This window comes from Hylobates moloch, unplaced genomic scaffold, assembly GCF_009828535.3.
Source record: "Hylobates moloch isolate HMO894 unplaced genomic scaffold, HMol_V3 SCAFFOLD_14, whole genome shotgun sequence".
Lineage (NCBI taxonomy): Eukaryota > Metazoa > Chordata > Mammalia > Primates > Hylobatidae > Hylobates > Hylobates moloch.
In genome coordinates, this window is record NW_026652289.1 from 52862103 (window position 1) to 52878532 (window position 16430).

Below are 16430 nucleotides of genomic sequence, written 5' to 3' on the forward strand. Positions count from 1 at the left end.
AACTGAAGAAAAATTTCTTTTTAAGTAATCACTTCAACTTACCCTCCTGAGAGAACAGGTAACACCACTCGAACAAATGGAGGATCAAATGGAAAGTTATCCTAAAAAGCAAATAAGCAAGTTTAATTAATTTAAAGAACATCCTTAATGTTATACTATTTAGAAGATTTTAAAAGATACTATAAAGAATGTGTACATTTACTATCAGATGATGGGTAAGAGTCATAAAATTAGTACCCAAAACCAAAATGAAAACCAAAGCAAATAAAAATGAAGTTAAAATCAGGCCCAAACAGAACAGGGTTATGGTAAACTGATGAAACACATGAAGGGGTTCCATTTCACTAGAACTATATAAAGGAACCATTCAAATAATGATAGACTAGGTAATTTAGATCAATTTTCTGACTGAGAACTAGAAAGGTGAACAAAACATAATAATTTCAGGGCTAAGAAAAGGGAACACCAGAGAGCAGGATCTTTTTTCCCCCCTTGGGTTTTCTTCCAATTACAGAAGAGAAAAAGAGGAGGTTCACAAGCTGAGCTAGAACTCACAGACTCACAGAGCTCACAGGGAGACAAATACTGGAGCTCAGCATCCACCAAGGAGAGGCCCTGCTAAGTCTCCCACTCCTTAGGTTGGGACCCTGAAGAACAAACTGCAAATTGCCCTGACAGGGAATGATGGCCAGCTTTAATCATCTCAGTCCCTGATCGGATGAGGCAATCCTGGGTTGCTAATTTCCAAGCCCCTGGCGGGGGCAAATGTAAATCCTCTCTGGAGAAGATTATCACCCAAGGCTTCAAATTAGTTCTACAATTTTTCATATATAACGTCTATCACTAAAAATAAGCCACATGAGACTTAAAAGATGAAATAACAGAAAACAAGAGAAGCAAATAATAGACACATAACCACAAGGGGTCAAGATAATAGAGTTAACTCTGTTGAACATAAGCAAGGAAAGAAAAGACAAGACTGAAAGTCTGGCAGAGAAATGCAAATTATAAAAATGAACCATATGGAAATTCTGAAATTTAGAAATACAACAGCTGAAATTAGCAGCTTAATGGATAAGTTTAACCACAGCAGTAACTTAGCAGAAGAAAGATTCAGTAAACTGGAAAATAAATCAGAAAGACAAAATGGTAGAAAATGCAGAAAATAAAAAAGATAATATATTGAAAAGTTTATCACATACTTAGAGTCCTGGAAGAAAAAAAAGAATGGGACAGAACCAATACCTGAAGATATGGTTGCTGAGAATTTTCCAAATCTGATCAAAGAAAAAAATAAAATTAAGAAATATTTAAAAACAAAGGACAAAAAATAATAAGTAATTTTAAAAAACAATATTGGGCCAGGCACAGTGGCTTAGACTTGTAATCCTAGTACTTTGCAAGGCTGAGGCGGGTAAGATGGCTTCAGTCCAGGAGTTCAAGACCAGCCTGAGCAATATGGCAAAACCCGATCTGTACCAAAAATACAAAAATTAGCTGGGCATGGTGGCATCCCAACTATACTTCATAAGATTTAGCCACCATAAATACTTCAAGAGAAACAATGGAAGCTAGGATAAGAGAATGATATCTTCGAGGCACTGAAAGAAACTGCCAACCTAGAAACTTACACTCAATGAAAATACTCTTCAAAAATGAAATAAAGGCCTGGCACAGTGGCTCATGCCTGTAATCCCAGCACTTTGGGAAGCCGAGGCGGGCGGATCATCTGAGTTCGGGAGTTCGAGACCAGCCTGACCAACATGGAGAAACTCCATCTCTAGTAAAAATACAAAATTAGCTGGGCGTGGTGGTGCATGCCTGTAATCCCAGCTACTCAGGAAGGCTGAAGAAGGAGAATCGCTTGAACCCGGGAGGCAGAGCTTGTGGTGAGTCGAGACTGCACCACTGCACTCCAGCCTGGGCAACAAGAGTGAAACTCGGTCTCAAAAAAAAAAAAAAAAAGAAAGAAAAATAAAGGTTTTTTTTTGTCTTCAGACTCACACTAAAGGAAATATTAAAGGTTATTTTCAGACAGGAGAAAGAGGATCCTCAATGAAAATGTGGAGAATAAAGACCATAAAAAAGAGCAAACATGTATGTGGATATAAGTGGATGCTGACTAATTATATAATTATGTGTAGGGTTTTAGATAAGTATAGAACTAAAATGCATGATGACAGGAGCACGTATATGGCAGGGAGGACATGAACTCAGTGTTCTAAGGTCCTTGTATTGACAAGGAAAAGGAAAAAATATAAATTTACAAGTTTATATTAGACTTTGACAAGTCAAAGACATATTGTAACTGTAGCGTAGTAAAGAAGAATAAGAACTACCACGCTGACAGAGGTAGGAAACTAGAGTAATCAAAAAATCCAAAAGAAAGATGAAAAGGAGTGTGAAGCAAGAAGGACAAATAGGAATAAATCTGTAAGATGGAGATTCAGACCCAAGTATTAGCAATAATGAATGGGTCCAATTAAAAGACAAGGATCATCAGACTTGATAAAAATATATGAAGAGAGCAAGATGATATAAAATGAGGGATAAGAAGAAATCATTTTCTAACTTGCAATAGAAATGTAAGATTATCCACAAGATACCAACTTAATGACAAAAGAGACCAACTTAACAACAGTTATTATAATCTACTTTCAAATAAAGTAGCTCACCTTTCATCTATATTTAACAGACATAATGAAAGGTATAGAGGTTGATGTAAAGCTTGGTAAAGTACAATTTCATTTAACCTCCTATTATTTAGATCTTTAAACATGTGAATCCCTAATGAGTGACTACAAAACATTATGTATGATTTAATTCATTTTAAACAGTTCAGAATAACTGTTCCACATCAAAATCTGGGGGCTCTGTTCCATAAAGTCTATATACCCTGGAACTCAGGAATCCAGATTTTACAGAAATAAAAAGTTCTTCAGGGAGGAAAAAAAAAGGTTGACGGTGACTGTTAAAATGAAGTTTCAGTTACCTTAGTATATATGAACTCAGAAACAGACTCTCAGGCTCTATAAGGATCTCAGAAAGTTATCTGAGATCTTAACATCTTAGCCATCTAAGTTATTCTTAAGGAAGAGGAACATTCTATTTTTTAAAGACTACATCACCAAATGGCTCTAAATTGTTACAAATCGCTTCCTCACATTGAGTTGAAAATCACCTCTTTGTAATTTGACTTACTAGTTTTATGCCCTGCGTTCACCAAAAGCAAATAAAAACTAATGCTTCCATATACACAGTCCTTCAAATAGTTGAAGACAAGATAACATCGACCTTCGTATGTTCTCCTCTCCAAATCCACAATTTCACCAGCTATCCTCGGACACGGAATACAATCTCTTCCCAATCCTGGCTAGTATTCTCTAAATGAACCTAAGTTTATCTAAATAGACCCTTCTTAAAGTACTACCTCAGAATTCAATTCAGTAATTCAGATGCTGCCTGAAACACCAAAAAGTGACTTCCTTAAAAGCACAGCAAGTTGGATTTACCAAGTTGCTGACAAGGTCACATTCCCTCCTGCCCCAACTCCCATCTTTGTGTTATGTTTTATCTCAAGTTCCATTTTTCTTATTATTCAAGTTGTCACCGTGGACATCAGAGGCCATAAATACATACTGTTCCGGCTCTTTCCTGCAAATCTTTCTGAGTCATACCTGCTATCCTCCAAAGTCTGTGAATCCCGATACTAATAACTTGGCAATTCAGTTTAAGTTCCTCTTCATAAGGTCAGTTAGCTCAAGGCAATCACATTCTTCCTAGGCCTCTTAAGAAATACTCCAACCCCAGAAAAGGCCCTTCTTTCTGTATCAGGAGCCATGGTCCAGAAACACAAATCCAATAGAAATTCAGCCATTTACCTCCCAGATTGTCCCCTCCCTGAAGGTTTACCTAGAGCAGGAAAAAATAATGAAAACACTACCTATAGTCACAAATCCTCCAGTTTCCTGGCCAATATTTCATATTCCCGTAAAGATACCTCCCAAAGAGGAAGTGACAAGGGAGGGGCACACCGGCGGCTATAGGGACTGATAAGAAATAGAACCTTTTTTTTTTTTTTTTTTAAGTTTGGTGTTAGGCATAAGGACATATAATTTAATTTTTTAAAAAGAAAGATACCTTCCTTTTTTGTGTGTTTTGTTTTTTGTTTTTGTCCTGGGTGCTTCATTCGTTCCCCCATATGAATTAGTAAAAATGTAGCCATTAGCAACTTCAGTCAATATATACCAGACTCATATTTTAGGAAGACAACCCAGTTGACAACCACAACAGTTTCTATGATAACAAAAGTGACAGATAATACTGACATTTGGATCACTTCAAGAAAGTTCAATCATAAGATATATCCCCATGCAAAAACACACACATAAAAAAGCTATGTAAGAAGCTTTTAGAAAATTACTATCCTTTTTGTAAGTACAAAGGAAGTATTGCTTTTTCCATCAAAATATCTCATATATCCACAGATTTTAAACCATTACATCTTATCCAGATCCATATTAAATCACGCCTGTAATCCCAGCACTTTGGGAGGCCAAGTCAGGTGTACCATGAGGTCAGGAGTTCAAGACCAGCCTGGCCAAGATGGTGAAACCCTATCTCTACTAAAAACACAAAAATTATGCGGACATGGTGGGTGGCACATGCCTATAATCCCAGCTACTCGGGGGGCTGGAGCAGAGAACTGCTTAAACCCGGGAGGCAGAGGTTGCAGTGAGCCAAGATTGCACCACTATACTCCAGCCTGGGCCACTGCACTCCAGCCTGGGTGACAGAGCAAGACTCTGTCTCCAAAAAAAAAAGAAAAAAATCATTAACATTTTTTCTAGATTCCATTGCTATTCTTTAACCATCATTTCTAGCATCTTTAAAATACTTTATTAGGCCAGGTGTGGTGGCTCACGCCTATAATCCCAGCACTTTGGGAGGCCGAGGCAGGCGGATCACCTGAGGTTAGGTATTCAAGACCAGCCTGGCAAACATGGTGAAACTCCGTCTCTACTAAAAATTTAAAAATTAGCCGGGTGTGGTGACATGCACCTGTAATCCCAGCTACTCAGGAGGCTGAGGCAGGAGAATCACTTGAACCTAGGAGGCGGAGGTTGCAGTGAGCCAAAACTGTGCCACTGAACTCCAGCCTGGGCAATAGAACAAGACTCCGTCTCAAAAACAAACAAACAAAAAAAACCTTATTAAATATAACACATAAATTCAGAAAAGTACATAAAATATAGAGATATACCTTAAGAAGCCATTGTAAATTATGTGCCCATGTAATCACTAAACTGGCCCAGAAATATATTCTAGCCAGTATCCAGAAATATATTCTAGCCAGTATCCAAGAAGCCTGCACAGATGTACCTTTCAGTTCACAACTCCCTACCTCCCACCTAGATGGACTCCTTACCCTAACCTGTATGTAATCACCTCTTTGTTCTTGGACAGTTTTCCTCTTTGGGCAGTTTTGCTGCTCACGTATGAATCCATAAATAAGTGTTTCTCAGTTTTTATTTTTGCCCCCCTAAGAAGTCTTTTTAGAAGTTTTCTTCCTAATTTTACCCCCCTGCTCCATGGAATTTTAACACCACAGATATATCGTATATCTGTTTATGTTCTGTGGCCCTTTGGAGAGCAGCAGACCATTTTAATAGCTAAGATTGTTTTCACTCTAAAGATCAGTTTTCACTACACTGCAGGTGATATCGCCTCCACTAAGAAGGCATGCCCTAACCAACATTAGTTTTACCTATTTTTGAACTCTATATAAAGGGAATTGTACAAAATAGGTTTTGGAGTCCAGTCTCTTTTACAACTGTGTTCAAGATCCACCCATCTTGTCCCACATAGCTGTAAACCATTTTATAAACACAATTCTCCATTTTATTGGAATGAACACTTGGATTTTCTATTTGGGGCTATTATAAACGATGCTGCTCTGAACATTCCTGTGTCTCCTGGTACACCTAAGTACTCAGGTCTTACGGAGAATATGTCTACGAGATTCCTAAACCATAGGGTATGAGTATCTTCTACTTTACCAAATTGTTTTCCAAAGCACTTGTACACACATACGCCCCCCCACTGGAAGTATATGGGGTCCTGTAACTATTTTCTTACCTTAAAAGAGAAGTTAAGCAAAATATATTCTATGCCTTCTTTTTCTTTTAAGATCTGAAGATCACTGTGCAAAGGACTATCAGGGTCAACCCTAAGAATTACAAAACAAAAAACAGTTCAAATAAAAAGTTAGAAAATTTTTTTTAAACTAAACTCAAAAATGAACTAGTCTGACAGCTAAAATAGAGCACCTAGGGCAAGTTCCAGAAAGAGAAGGTCTAAAGCTGCTCTGTATCACCAGGAAAAATAGAGGTCACTATAGCTTCCAGCTCCTTGGAAATAAATGTCCAAAAGAGACCATAATACTCTAAATCTAATCTAGTAAGGGAGTTCAGAGTTTGCAGTCATTCTAAAGGAAAATAGTCACATGTATATAATTTTCTCAAGAACTCAAAAAAAGTTTAGGAAAGCATATTAAACTTATATTATTAGCCAAAGGGTTCAACGAGAAAAGTTTGCCATGGTCGGAACTATGAAAAGTTAAATCACTAAAAAAACCTGTATTTGTCTACAACTGTCCTATATATACGGGCCCAATTTGAATCCCACCTCCCCCCAGCTTTTTTTTTTTTTTTTTTTTTTTTAAGAGACAGGGTGCCTCATTCTGTTGCCCAGGCTGGAATATAGTGATACAATCGTGACTCACTGCAGCCCTGATGTCTGGAGTGCAAGATCTTCCTGCCTCAGCCTCCCACCACCCCCTGCAGCTGGGACTACAGGTGTACTCCACCATGTCTGGCTAATTTTTTTTTGTAGAGATGAAGTCTTGTTATGTTGCCCAGGCTGGTCTCAAACTCCTGGGCTCAAGAGATCCTCTCACCTCAGTCTCCCAAAGTGCTGTATATATTTCAAATATAAACTGGTTATCACAGTCTCATGAAGTTATTAAATACACTTTTGTTTCTAAGTTCCCCTGCTCTAACTCCATAAAACACTTTATCCCACAGCTGGTCCCTCTTTTTGTCCTTCCTCTTTCTCACTTTCTTATTAAGCCTCAGCAACAGCTCATTTAAACAATCTAAGAACTATTTCTATAGAAACAAAGTCTAAAGTTCTAAGTAAAAGCCATAGTATAAACGTATCAAGTTAGAAGGAAAATAACCTCCATTGTGATAGTCTACCATTGCAAAGAGTGGGTTAGCATTAAAAAGCCACTTACTTCTGCAGTTTAACATGCCAGTCATATAAACTGTCATTTATGAGTTCCACTGAATAAATCCCTGTTAAGATATAGAGCATGTTAGCTACTCTTCATTTGATCATATAACTATTACTATGGTATAAATGTATACACTAAATAGCCAACAAAAGCTAGAAATTTTGCTCTTAAAACATGGAACAGCTAAGCTATATAGTAAATATTACACTACTGCAGCTGAGTATCTTATGCCCTTAACAGATAATTACAGCCATCAATTGAGAAGATTCTTTAATGAGTTGAAAAACTGCTTACCATTTAGTCTGACTGAAAAAAAAAAAAAAAAGATTATGCAAAATCATATGTACTTAAGATTTTTCTTCCATGAACATACATTTCTACAAAGATGGAATCCTTCTATGTATATTGTTTTATAATCTCTCTTCAACTTTCAGGGACATCTTTCCAAGTTAGTATACATAAATCTATGCACAATCTTTTTAATGACTTTGTGGTAGTTTATTTTTTGGATATGCTTTAACAAATTCCACCCAATATCTGTTTTTTTAATATAAACAATGCTGAAACAAATGATTACTTAACATTTAAAAATAAAACCAGTATTCAAATGTTTGTACTTTATTAGGTTTCTACAGATAAACTTTTAGACTTCTTACACAAAAAACTGTTAAGGACACCCACAATTCTAACAACTCAGAAACAAGTTTGGCTTATCCTGCATGCTACAAAGCAAGGATTTTTCCTTGTTTTTATTTTTTAAGCAAGTTCTAATTAATTTTGATTTGCTCACACTAAGAATTCCTGAATCGGTCACAACGCTAGAATTCCTGAATCGGTCATAATGCCTTTTTTTTTTTTTTTTTTTTTTTTTTTTGACAGAGTCTCACTTTTGCCGCCCAGGCTGGAGTGCGGTGGTGTAATCTTAGCTCACTGCAGCCTCTGCCTCCTGGATTCAAGCGATTTTTCTGCCTCAGACTACTGAGTAGCTGGGATCACCAGGTGCACGCCACCATGCCCAGCTAATTTTTTATTTTTAGTAGAGATGGGGCTTCGCTCGCCATGTTGGCCAGGCTGGTCTCGAACTCCTGACCTCAGGTGAGCTGACCACCTTGGCCTCCCGAAGTGCAGGGATTACAGGTGTGAGCCAACACACCCAACCAATGCTATCTTTTCAAATTAAAGTTTGGCTCATTATTTAATACTATTAGAATCTCTGTAACAATATGAGAATTTTACCTCTAGTTAGAGAGGTTCCATAATATTCAAGTCATATTGAGTAAGAATACTCAAGTCAAACAATGAAATGAAAACTTAAAAATCCTATATATTTTAAAGGTAATAACATAACTATCTCTCTACAATAAGAGTTGATTATCTTGCTTTCAAAAATGGGAGGGAATCCTAAAAATCAACTTGGCAATTATTCTCTGTAAAATGAAATGTATTACTCTTATTTACTTTCCAAGCAATATTGCTCATGCTTTCCCCAGAAGATGAAAATCATGTAAGAGTTCACTGTTTATCAAGAAGAGGACAAAATTCCAATGGACCTATAAAAACATTTTTTAAAAATCCCAAAAACAAGTAAACTCATCCTATTTTACTCCTATATCTTTTCGAACTTGATTGCATTTGAGTTTCACATTCCTGAAATAAAGCTAGTAAACATTTCCATTTCTGTCCAGTTTTAAGAAATGACATTTATAATCTGACAACAGAAAAGAGCAGAAGAACCATAAGGAGAGCAGGGATCCAGAGATCCTTACCTGTTTTATAACTCTGTGATCTGTATATGTCCCTGAGCTCTTTCATAAGTCTATCTGAAGCTTGCACTGACCCAGACACTGCACCCTGAAACACAAAAGCCACTGTTTACCAGGGGCTACTGAGCTAAGATTTAAGATATTTCAACCTGATCTAAAAGATTACAGCAAAAATGGATCACCACTCAACATTTTTTTTTTTTTGGGAGATGGAGTCTCGCTCGCCCTGTCACCCAGGCTGGAATGCAGTGGCGTGATCTCAGTTCAATGCAACCTCCGTCTTCCGGCTCAAGAGATTCTCCTGCCTCAGCCTCCCAAGTAGTTGAGACTACAGGTGCACACCACCATGCCCAGCTAATTTTTGTATTTTTTTTTTTTTTTTTTTGGTAGAGACGGGATTTCACCATGTTGGCCAGGATGGTCTCAATCTCTTGACCTCGTGGTCCGCCCACCTTGGCCTCCCAAAGTGCTGGGATTACAGGCATGAGCCACTGCACCCAACCTCAACATTTTAAGAATTAAAAAAAGTCCAATTAAATGAAGCATTATGAAGTTTCAAGAGGATGTTAAAACTAGGCACAAGTCTGGTTCATTTCCTATTTCATGTGAAAAAGTCTAGCCAACATGTCCAGACCACCACAGACTCCACAATAGCATAGAATTCAGTATGAGTCTATTCCAAACCCCAGCAATTTTTGAAAATACTAGAAGACACTCAAGGTGACACATTATTAATTAAAATAGAGTTCCATTCATAAGACTACAAGCAAGAATATTACACAGATGGTCTAATTCGCACATTAAGACACTGAGAAACATGTGCCTACATGCGACTGGTTTCAGTTTTTCAGTGCAGGGACATCTCTAAAGATGAAAACACATCAATATCTTATCATAAGACTAAATACAAACGGAACTATTTTTTGGCCACGTGAAATTAAAGATTTTAAACATTGCACTATACTCTGAAGGGGGGAAAAAATCAAGTTTCCTAGCTCATTTCATATCTACAAAATATGAGAAGTTTTTCCTATCTCTAAAATATGAAGAGTACCTATTTCACACAGTGGCTATGAAGACTAAATGTGAAGATATATGAAGTATAAAGTACTTGGCATAGTACCCGTCATGCAAAAGTGTTCAATAATTTATAGTTGTTTTGACTATAACTCAAACTGGAATCCATCACAAGACATAAAGTACAGTTATCATTAATTCAAATGACAAACTTTGTTTTTTAAGTAATCAAGATACGGGGGCTTGACTAAATTTCTTTGCTCTACTAAAAATTATAAATTAGATTAATATATAAATAAGACTGAAGGAGGGAGAGTAATCTACCTATTTTCAACATTTGACATCTACTTACCTAACAATCCATTCCCTGTTTTGGGGAACCTGTACCCAAGACAAAGTAACTGCTACTCAGATTTCATGGAGTTGGTCAATAGCTCTAACACAAGGCAGGAAGTAATAAGTGTTCAGACAATCATTTGATGTTTCCCTACTCTGAGCATTTTATATATATACACACATCATTTTCATTTATTTTTGACAGCAAACATCCAAAAGGTATGTACTGTCTAGCCATATTTTAGAGCTGAGGAAAGTGAAACCATAAAAGGTGTGTTTGTCACCAAACTCAGTGTTCTTTTCACATCCTGCTGCTTCACGTAAAAGAGATATTAAGTTGTGGCCAGACAGGGTGGCTCACACCTGTAATCCCAGCACTTTGGGAGGCCAAGGCAGGTGGATCACTTGAAGTCGGGAGTTCAAGACCAGCCTGGCCAACATGGTGAAACCCTGTCTCTACTAAAAATACAAAAATGAGCCAGGTGTGGTGGTGTACACCTATAATCCCAGCTGCACAGGAGGGTGAGGCAGGAGAATTGCTTGAACCTAGGAGGTGGAAGCTGCAGTGAGCTGAGATCATGCCACCACACTCCAGCCCGGGAGACAGAGCGTGACTTCATCCAAAAAAAAAAAAAAAAAAAAAAAAAAAGGATGTTAAGTCAAAAGAGAAAAATTACTTTTGGTTGGGTCAGAGCAGGACAGACCAAAGTCAGCTTCACAAAGGAGAAAGAACTTGAATTGTATTATGTGGGAGAGGATGAATTTGAATATACAGATCCCATGAGAGGAAGGTAAGCAGAGAAAACAGCATAAACAGGCTGGAAAGGGGCATATACAGGGATCAGCAGGTGGTTCCAGGATGTGAAGAGCAGATGAACAGGGTAAAAAGTGGCTATCCATAGATAAGAAATGTAATCTACAGCAACAAAACATATGACTAAGGCTAGGCACGGTGGCTCATGTCTGTAATCCCAGTACTTTGGGAGGCCGAGATGGGAGGATCACTTGAACTCAGGTGTTCAAGACCAGCCTGGGCAACACAGAGTCCTCATCTCTACTAAAAATAAAAAAACTAGCCTGGCATGGTGGCATGTGCCTATAGTCCAAGCTACTTGGGAGGCTGAGGCAGCAGGATTACTGGAGCCTGAGAGATCAAGGCTACAGTGAACTATGATTGTGCCACTGCACGCTAGCCTAGGTGACAGAGCAAGACCCTGTTTTAAAACACATATGACTGAATCCACCACTAAGGCAGGAATGGAGGAGGAGGGCAGCTGAGATGGGCATGTTAACGAATTGCCTGGTATTAACTATAATTATGTAACCACAAAAGTCCAGGTTCTAGATATCTACACACACTTACATTTAAATGGTCTTGCCTTTGAGTCTTCCTAATTTTCTCTAATATTGCCAAATTTTCTTTTTCAATTCCTTCATCCTCTGACTTTTTCCCACCAATAGGCTCTTCTTCCTTCATCTCATAGTGATCTAAGTCTTCTATATCCTGCAAAGAGAAGAAAAATGTTAGCTTATTCAACCTATTTTTCTTCAGCAGTTTCTTATGCCAAAATAACGTTAAATTATTCTTGACTCAATGGAGAACAAGAAACAAAATATATCTATCCTATGGGGAGAGAGAAAAAAGCCCCCACATTCCATTCAAGAGACTCCTACCTTTTATATCCTATATTTTATTTAAAATCTAGACTCTGGGTAAAGCAGATTTAAAAGCTTTACAAAATCATAACTATTACCAAATAAGCCATCTTCTAAATCTCCTATTAAGAGGAACCTTTAAAACAGTTTAGCAGCAGGTGTCAAGAACCTTAAGTGTTCCTAATTTGTTCCAGAAACTCAACTTCTAGAATTGTATTCTAAGAAACTAGTTTAAACTATAAACACTAATTTAGGCATAAGGATACCTATTTCAACCTTGCAGCCACAAAAACAAACACAAAATCTGCATGTGCAAAAATAGCAAAATATTAAGAGGCCACTGAAATACTAACACAGCATAATTTCTCCTGTAACGAAAAACTTTAAAATGAAGAACAGAATACAAAAAAGAATAGAAAGAATTTCAGTTATGCTGAAATAAGCACAGAAAAAGAAAGACCAGAAGAACTTACATTGAAATGTTAATTTCAGTTAATTTTAGTTATCTCTGGAGACATTTAATGCTTTCCCCTAATTTCCAAGTTTTATGTAGTAAGCATCTATTGACGTTTATAACTAGAAAAAAAGTTAGAAAAAGAATTTTATCTCAGGTCCTCAGGAGGCTGAGATAGGAAGATCATGGTGGGCCCAGGAGTTTGAGGCTGCGGTGAGCTATGATCATGCCACTGTACTCCAGCCTGGGTGACAGAGCAAGACTCTATCTCAAAAAAAAAAGAAAATGGAAAAGAAAAAAAAGAATTTGAATATCCCTAGACCAATATCTTTATTCACATCATTCTGCTCTCTCCTTTCCCATACTATCTGTTCTTACACATATATAAATCTATGCAGAATTTAAATCCTAACTTTTTGCAATTACCTTATTTCTCTACTTCAATTGCCAAAATCTCTAAAGGAGTAGTTTATACTCATCTAGACTTTTTTTTTTCCCCCAAGCAGACTAATTCACTGATTCTAGACCAGGTTAATGACTACCTTCTATCCATTCAATAGGCCTCCTTTTTGGTTTTATTTTTTGAGATGGAGTCTCGCTCTGTTGCCCCGGCTGGAGTGCAGTGACAAGATCTCGGCTCACTGCAGCCTTCACCTCCCCGGCCTCCTTTTTGGAATGCCATCTCTTCAAGCCCTATAACGTTCTGTTCTCACTCAAACTCTGCCCATGACTCCATACTTCACTGAGCTCCCTTCTCCCTGTGTGCACCTTTCAGCCCCCATCTTCCATCCTACATGTGTTTTCCTCACAATTCTCACAAATGCTTTTAGCCTATATTTCCTCCTATATCTTCAACCTCAGTCATGTTCCCATCCACAAAACTTCTTTCTCTATTAATCAGCACATCCCAAACAGAATACAACATTATCTTTCTAAAACAATATCCTCAGCACACTATTCCCTGCTTAAGGCCTTCCTATCAATAATCACACCAAATAGAAACATACCTGTCTCGAATTCAAGACTTTTAACCATCTGCCTTTTCTAGCCAATCTTGTTTTTTTGTGACTTCCACACATCAACCATCCTCAAAAGAAAAGTATCCAATGAACTCAAACACACTATGTCCAAGGTTGTTCTGAGCCCATTCCCGTATTATTTTAGGAGCCTAGAATATCTTCTTTCCACCTGTCCTAATCTGACATCTCCAAAGTCCAGTCTCCTGCCTTTCTAGGTTTCCCTCCATGTTGCGGCCCCTTGTTTATTATCTTGTGAGGAGAAAAAGAAAAAGTTCATGAACTTTAGTACAATGGCTGCTTCATGGTAAACTGGACCCACAGAAAAGGTTTAATGTTTTCATGCAGTTTATTCCACCTAAGTTAAACTGCATAAAAACATTAAACTCTCATTCTACCTTGACAGTTTTAAGAGTATTTTACTCCCAGACTCATAAAACAAGCCTACAGCCAGGCACAGTGGCGCATGTCTATAATCCCAGCACTTTGGGAGGCCGGTGGTGGATCACCTGAGGTCAGGAGTTCACGAGATGAGCCTGGACAAAAGAGCGAGACCCAATCTCTACAAAAATTTTTTTAAAAAGCTGGGCATGGGGCACACGCCTGTAGTCCCAGCTACTCAGAAGGCTGAGGTGGGAGGATTGCTTGAGTCCAGGAGTTCGAGGTTGCAGTGAGCCGTGATCACACTACTGCACTCCAGCCTGCGCCACAGTGAGACCCTGTCTCAAAAAAAAAAACAAGCCTACAACACTGCTTCTTTAGTTCTGAAGCATTCTAAAAGTATATTTTAGATTAAAAATTTCCAAATCAAGAAAATAAAAGCATACATTAAGACCCAAAACAGAAAAAAAAAATTTTTTTTATATCAAGACCATGGAATTCACATATCCTCTATTTGGTCAACGCAGAGACAAAGATCTTTGTTCTGAAGTTTGAATTTAAATGCAAAGCTTCAGAGCTTGAAAACATCTAAAATTATATCCATGACTGACAACTGGCCTGAGCTCAATGTCTTTGGAATGCGCTCTACTAAATTTGCTATGATTTAAATGTGCTCCCTCCAAAATGCAGGTGTTGCCAATGTGGTGATATTAAGAAGTAGGACCTTTAAGAGGTGATTAAGCCAAGAGGGCTCCTTCCTCCTTAATGGGATTAAGTCCCTTACAAATAAGACTTCACACAATGGACTAGCTTGCTCTGCTGCCCTTCTGCCTTCTACCATGTGAGGATGCAACAATAAGGTCCTCAGACACCAAATGTTGGTATCTTGATCTTGGACTTCCCAGCCTTCAGAATAGTGAGAAAATAAATGTCTGTTCTTTATAAATTACCCAGTCCCCAGTATTTTGTTAAAATAGTGTAAACCAGATTAAGACAAAATTCTTTGATGATTTTTCAACAAGAGACAGTTTCACTACTTCTGGCGAGTAGTCCCTAAAATGTTCTCAAATTCTCCTTTTATGCAAACATAAAATTTTTTAAACTTAGTAGTTCCTCTTCCTAAAAATAACCAAATACAAATTAGTATTAAACATAAATATAATTTTAGTGCTAAATGTTAAAAGCTTTTGTTTTCCAGGAAATCAAATCCAAAGAATTCAGATAAATTTGCTCAAAGGCATATCATTACTTAGAGGTAAAGCCAGAGTTGGGAAATTATATTCTATTCCAAACACAATGTGCTTTCAATTATTCCACATTAATAGTAGTCTATAAAAAAGATTTGAGAATTACTCAAATGTTCAAAAATGAAGACATTTATGAACTCTTCTTTTATATAAAATACCTACTTCAGCCATCTCTTCTTCTTCTTCCTCTTCTTCTGAAGTCACTTCTTCTGTTGTCCCATTCTGAAACAGAGAAAGAATCTGCCAGGGATACACAGAACAAATATGCACAGGCTGAGTACATTAGAACACTGGTGCCACAAACTCTCAACCATCTGTCACTGGAATCCCACTACCAGACAGTTTATTAAAATTAAAATGTTTATCTTTAAATCCAGCTTTGACTAACAAGCAAGTTATCAGCTTTTAAAAATGAAACAATTTTGAACAATGAAACTTAATGGATGCCTTAGGAATAAAGAAAAGCAATCAAATATAAAGCAAAACAGAAAAAAGTTAAAACATAATCTAATTTAAAATAAGAAAACATTTTACTTATATGGCTATGTGCATAAGATCAATGGCTTATTTAAAATAAAATCTCCCAAACTACCGATTCCTTAAAATAGCTACCTTTTTAACTTTGGAAAGCCTGAATCATTACATAAATTCAGTTGCCTTACATTTTGAAAGGTCAGATGTGTTATTAATAATAGACATTTCACAAAACTAAGAATTATGAAATGATTACCTCACTAAAAAGCAAATTTTCTTTTTAAAAACATTTTACTACAAATACTTCTCTACAAAACACAACTTACCAATTTACACAATTTACAATTTATCAAGTTCAGAAATGAATTTGATGGGGTTTTAGGAAGGCCCTTCATATCCATTTTCGGCAAAGTTCAAAAGGTAAGCTTCCTGGCCAGAACACTGTTTATACATGCGTCTTTAACCATGACGGCCAGTTCAGGTTAGAACACAGAATATGTAAAAGATCAAGAAACTAGGATCCAGAGATCAAGTAAGACCAACAAAGGTCTCGGCAGTTATCTAAGCATCTGTTATTAGATACTCTGATGGAATAATTCTCAAGAAAAACAAACCCATGATCACAGAGGGTATTAGAACTCTTCTGGATTAGTCAGCTGGAGAATTCCAATGTAAACATACCCATGCAGAATTAACTTGTATTTCCTTTAAATCTGCATCTCTTTAGACATTGTCTTCTAAAAACTAATGGAAAATGGAAGCAAGCAGCTTCCAAAATGTAATTCTCCC

The 16430-nt window shown here is 37.2% G+C and overlaps 1 protein-coding gene across 6 annotated transcripts in view; it reads right to left on the minus strand.

The window, feature by feature from the left end:
- UBE2Q2 (ubiquitin conjugating enzyme E2 Q2) overlaps window positions 1-16430 on the minus strand; it is a 57062-nt gene that overhangs the window by 16201 nt on the left and 24431 nt on the right. For 5 of the 6 annotated variants that reach the window (XM_058427606.1, XM_032176107.3, XM_032176108.2 and 2 more), the window contains 6 exons: window positions 15330-15389; window positions 11777-11917; window positions 9064-9148; window positions 7298-7358; window positions 6139-6229; window positions 43-101 (listed from right to left, as the gene is read on the minus strand). In XM_058427606.1, coding sequence (XP_058283589.1) covers window positions 43-101; window positions 6139-6229; window positions 7298-7358; window positions 9064-9148; window positions 11777-11917; window positions 15330-15389 — 497 coding nt within the window. The remainder of the gene's footprint in view (window positions 1-42; window positions 102-6138; window positions 6230-7297; window positions 7359-9063; window positions 9149-11776; window positions 11918-15329; window positions 15390-16430) is intronic. The other variant, XM_032176109.3, reaches the window with a different exon arrangement.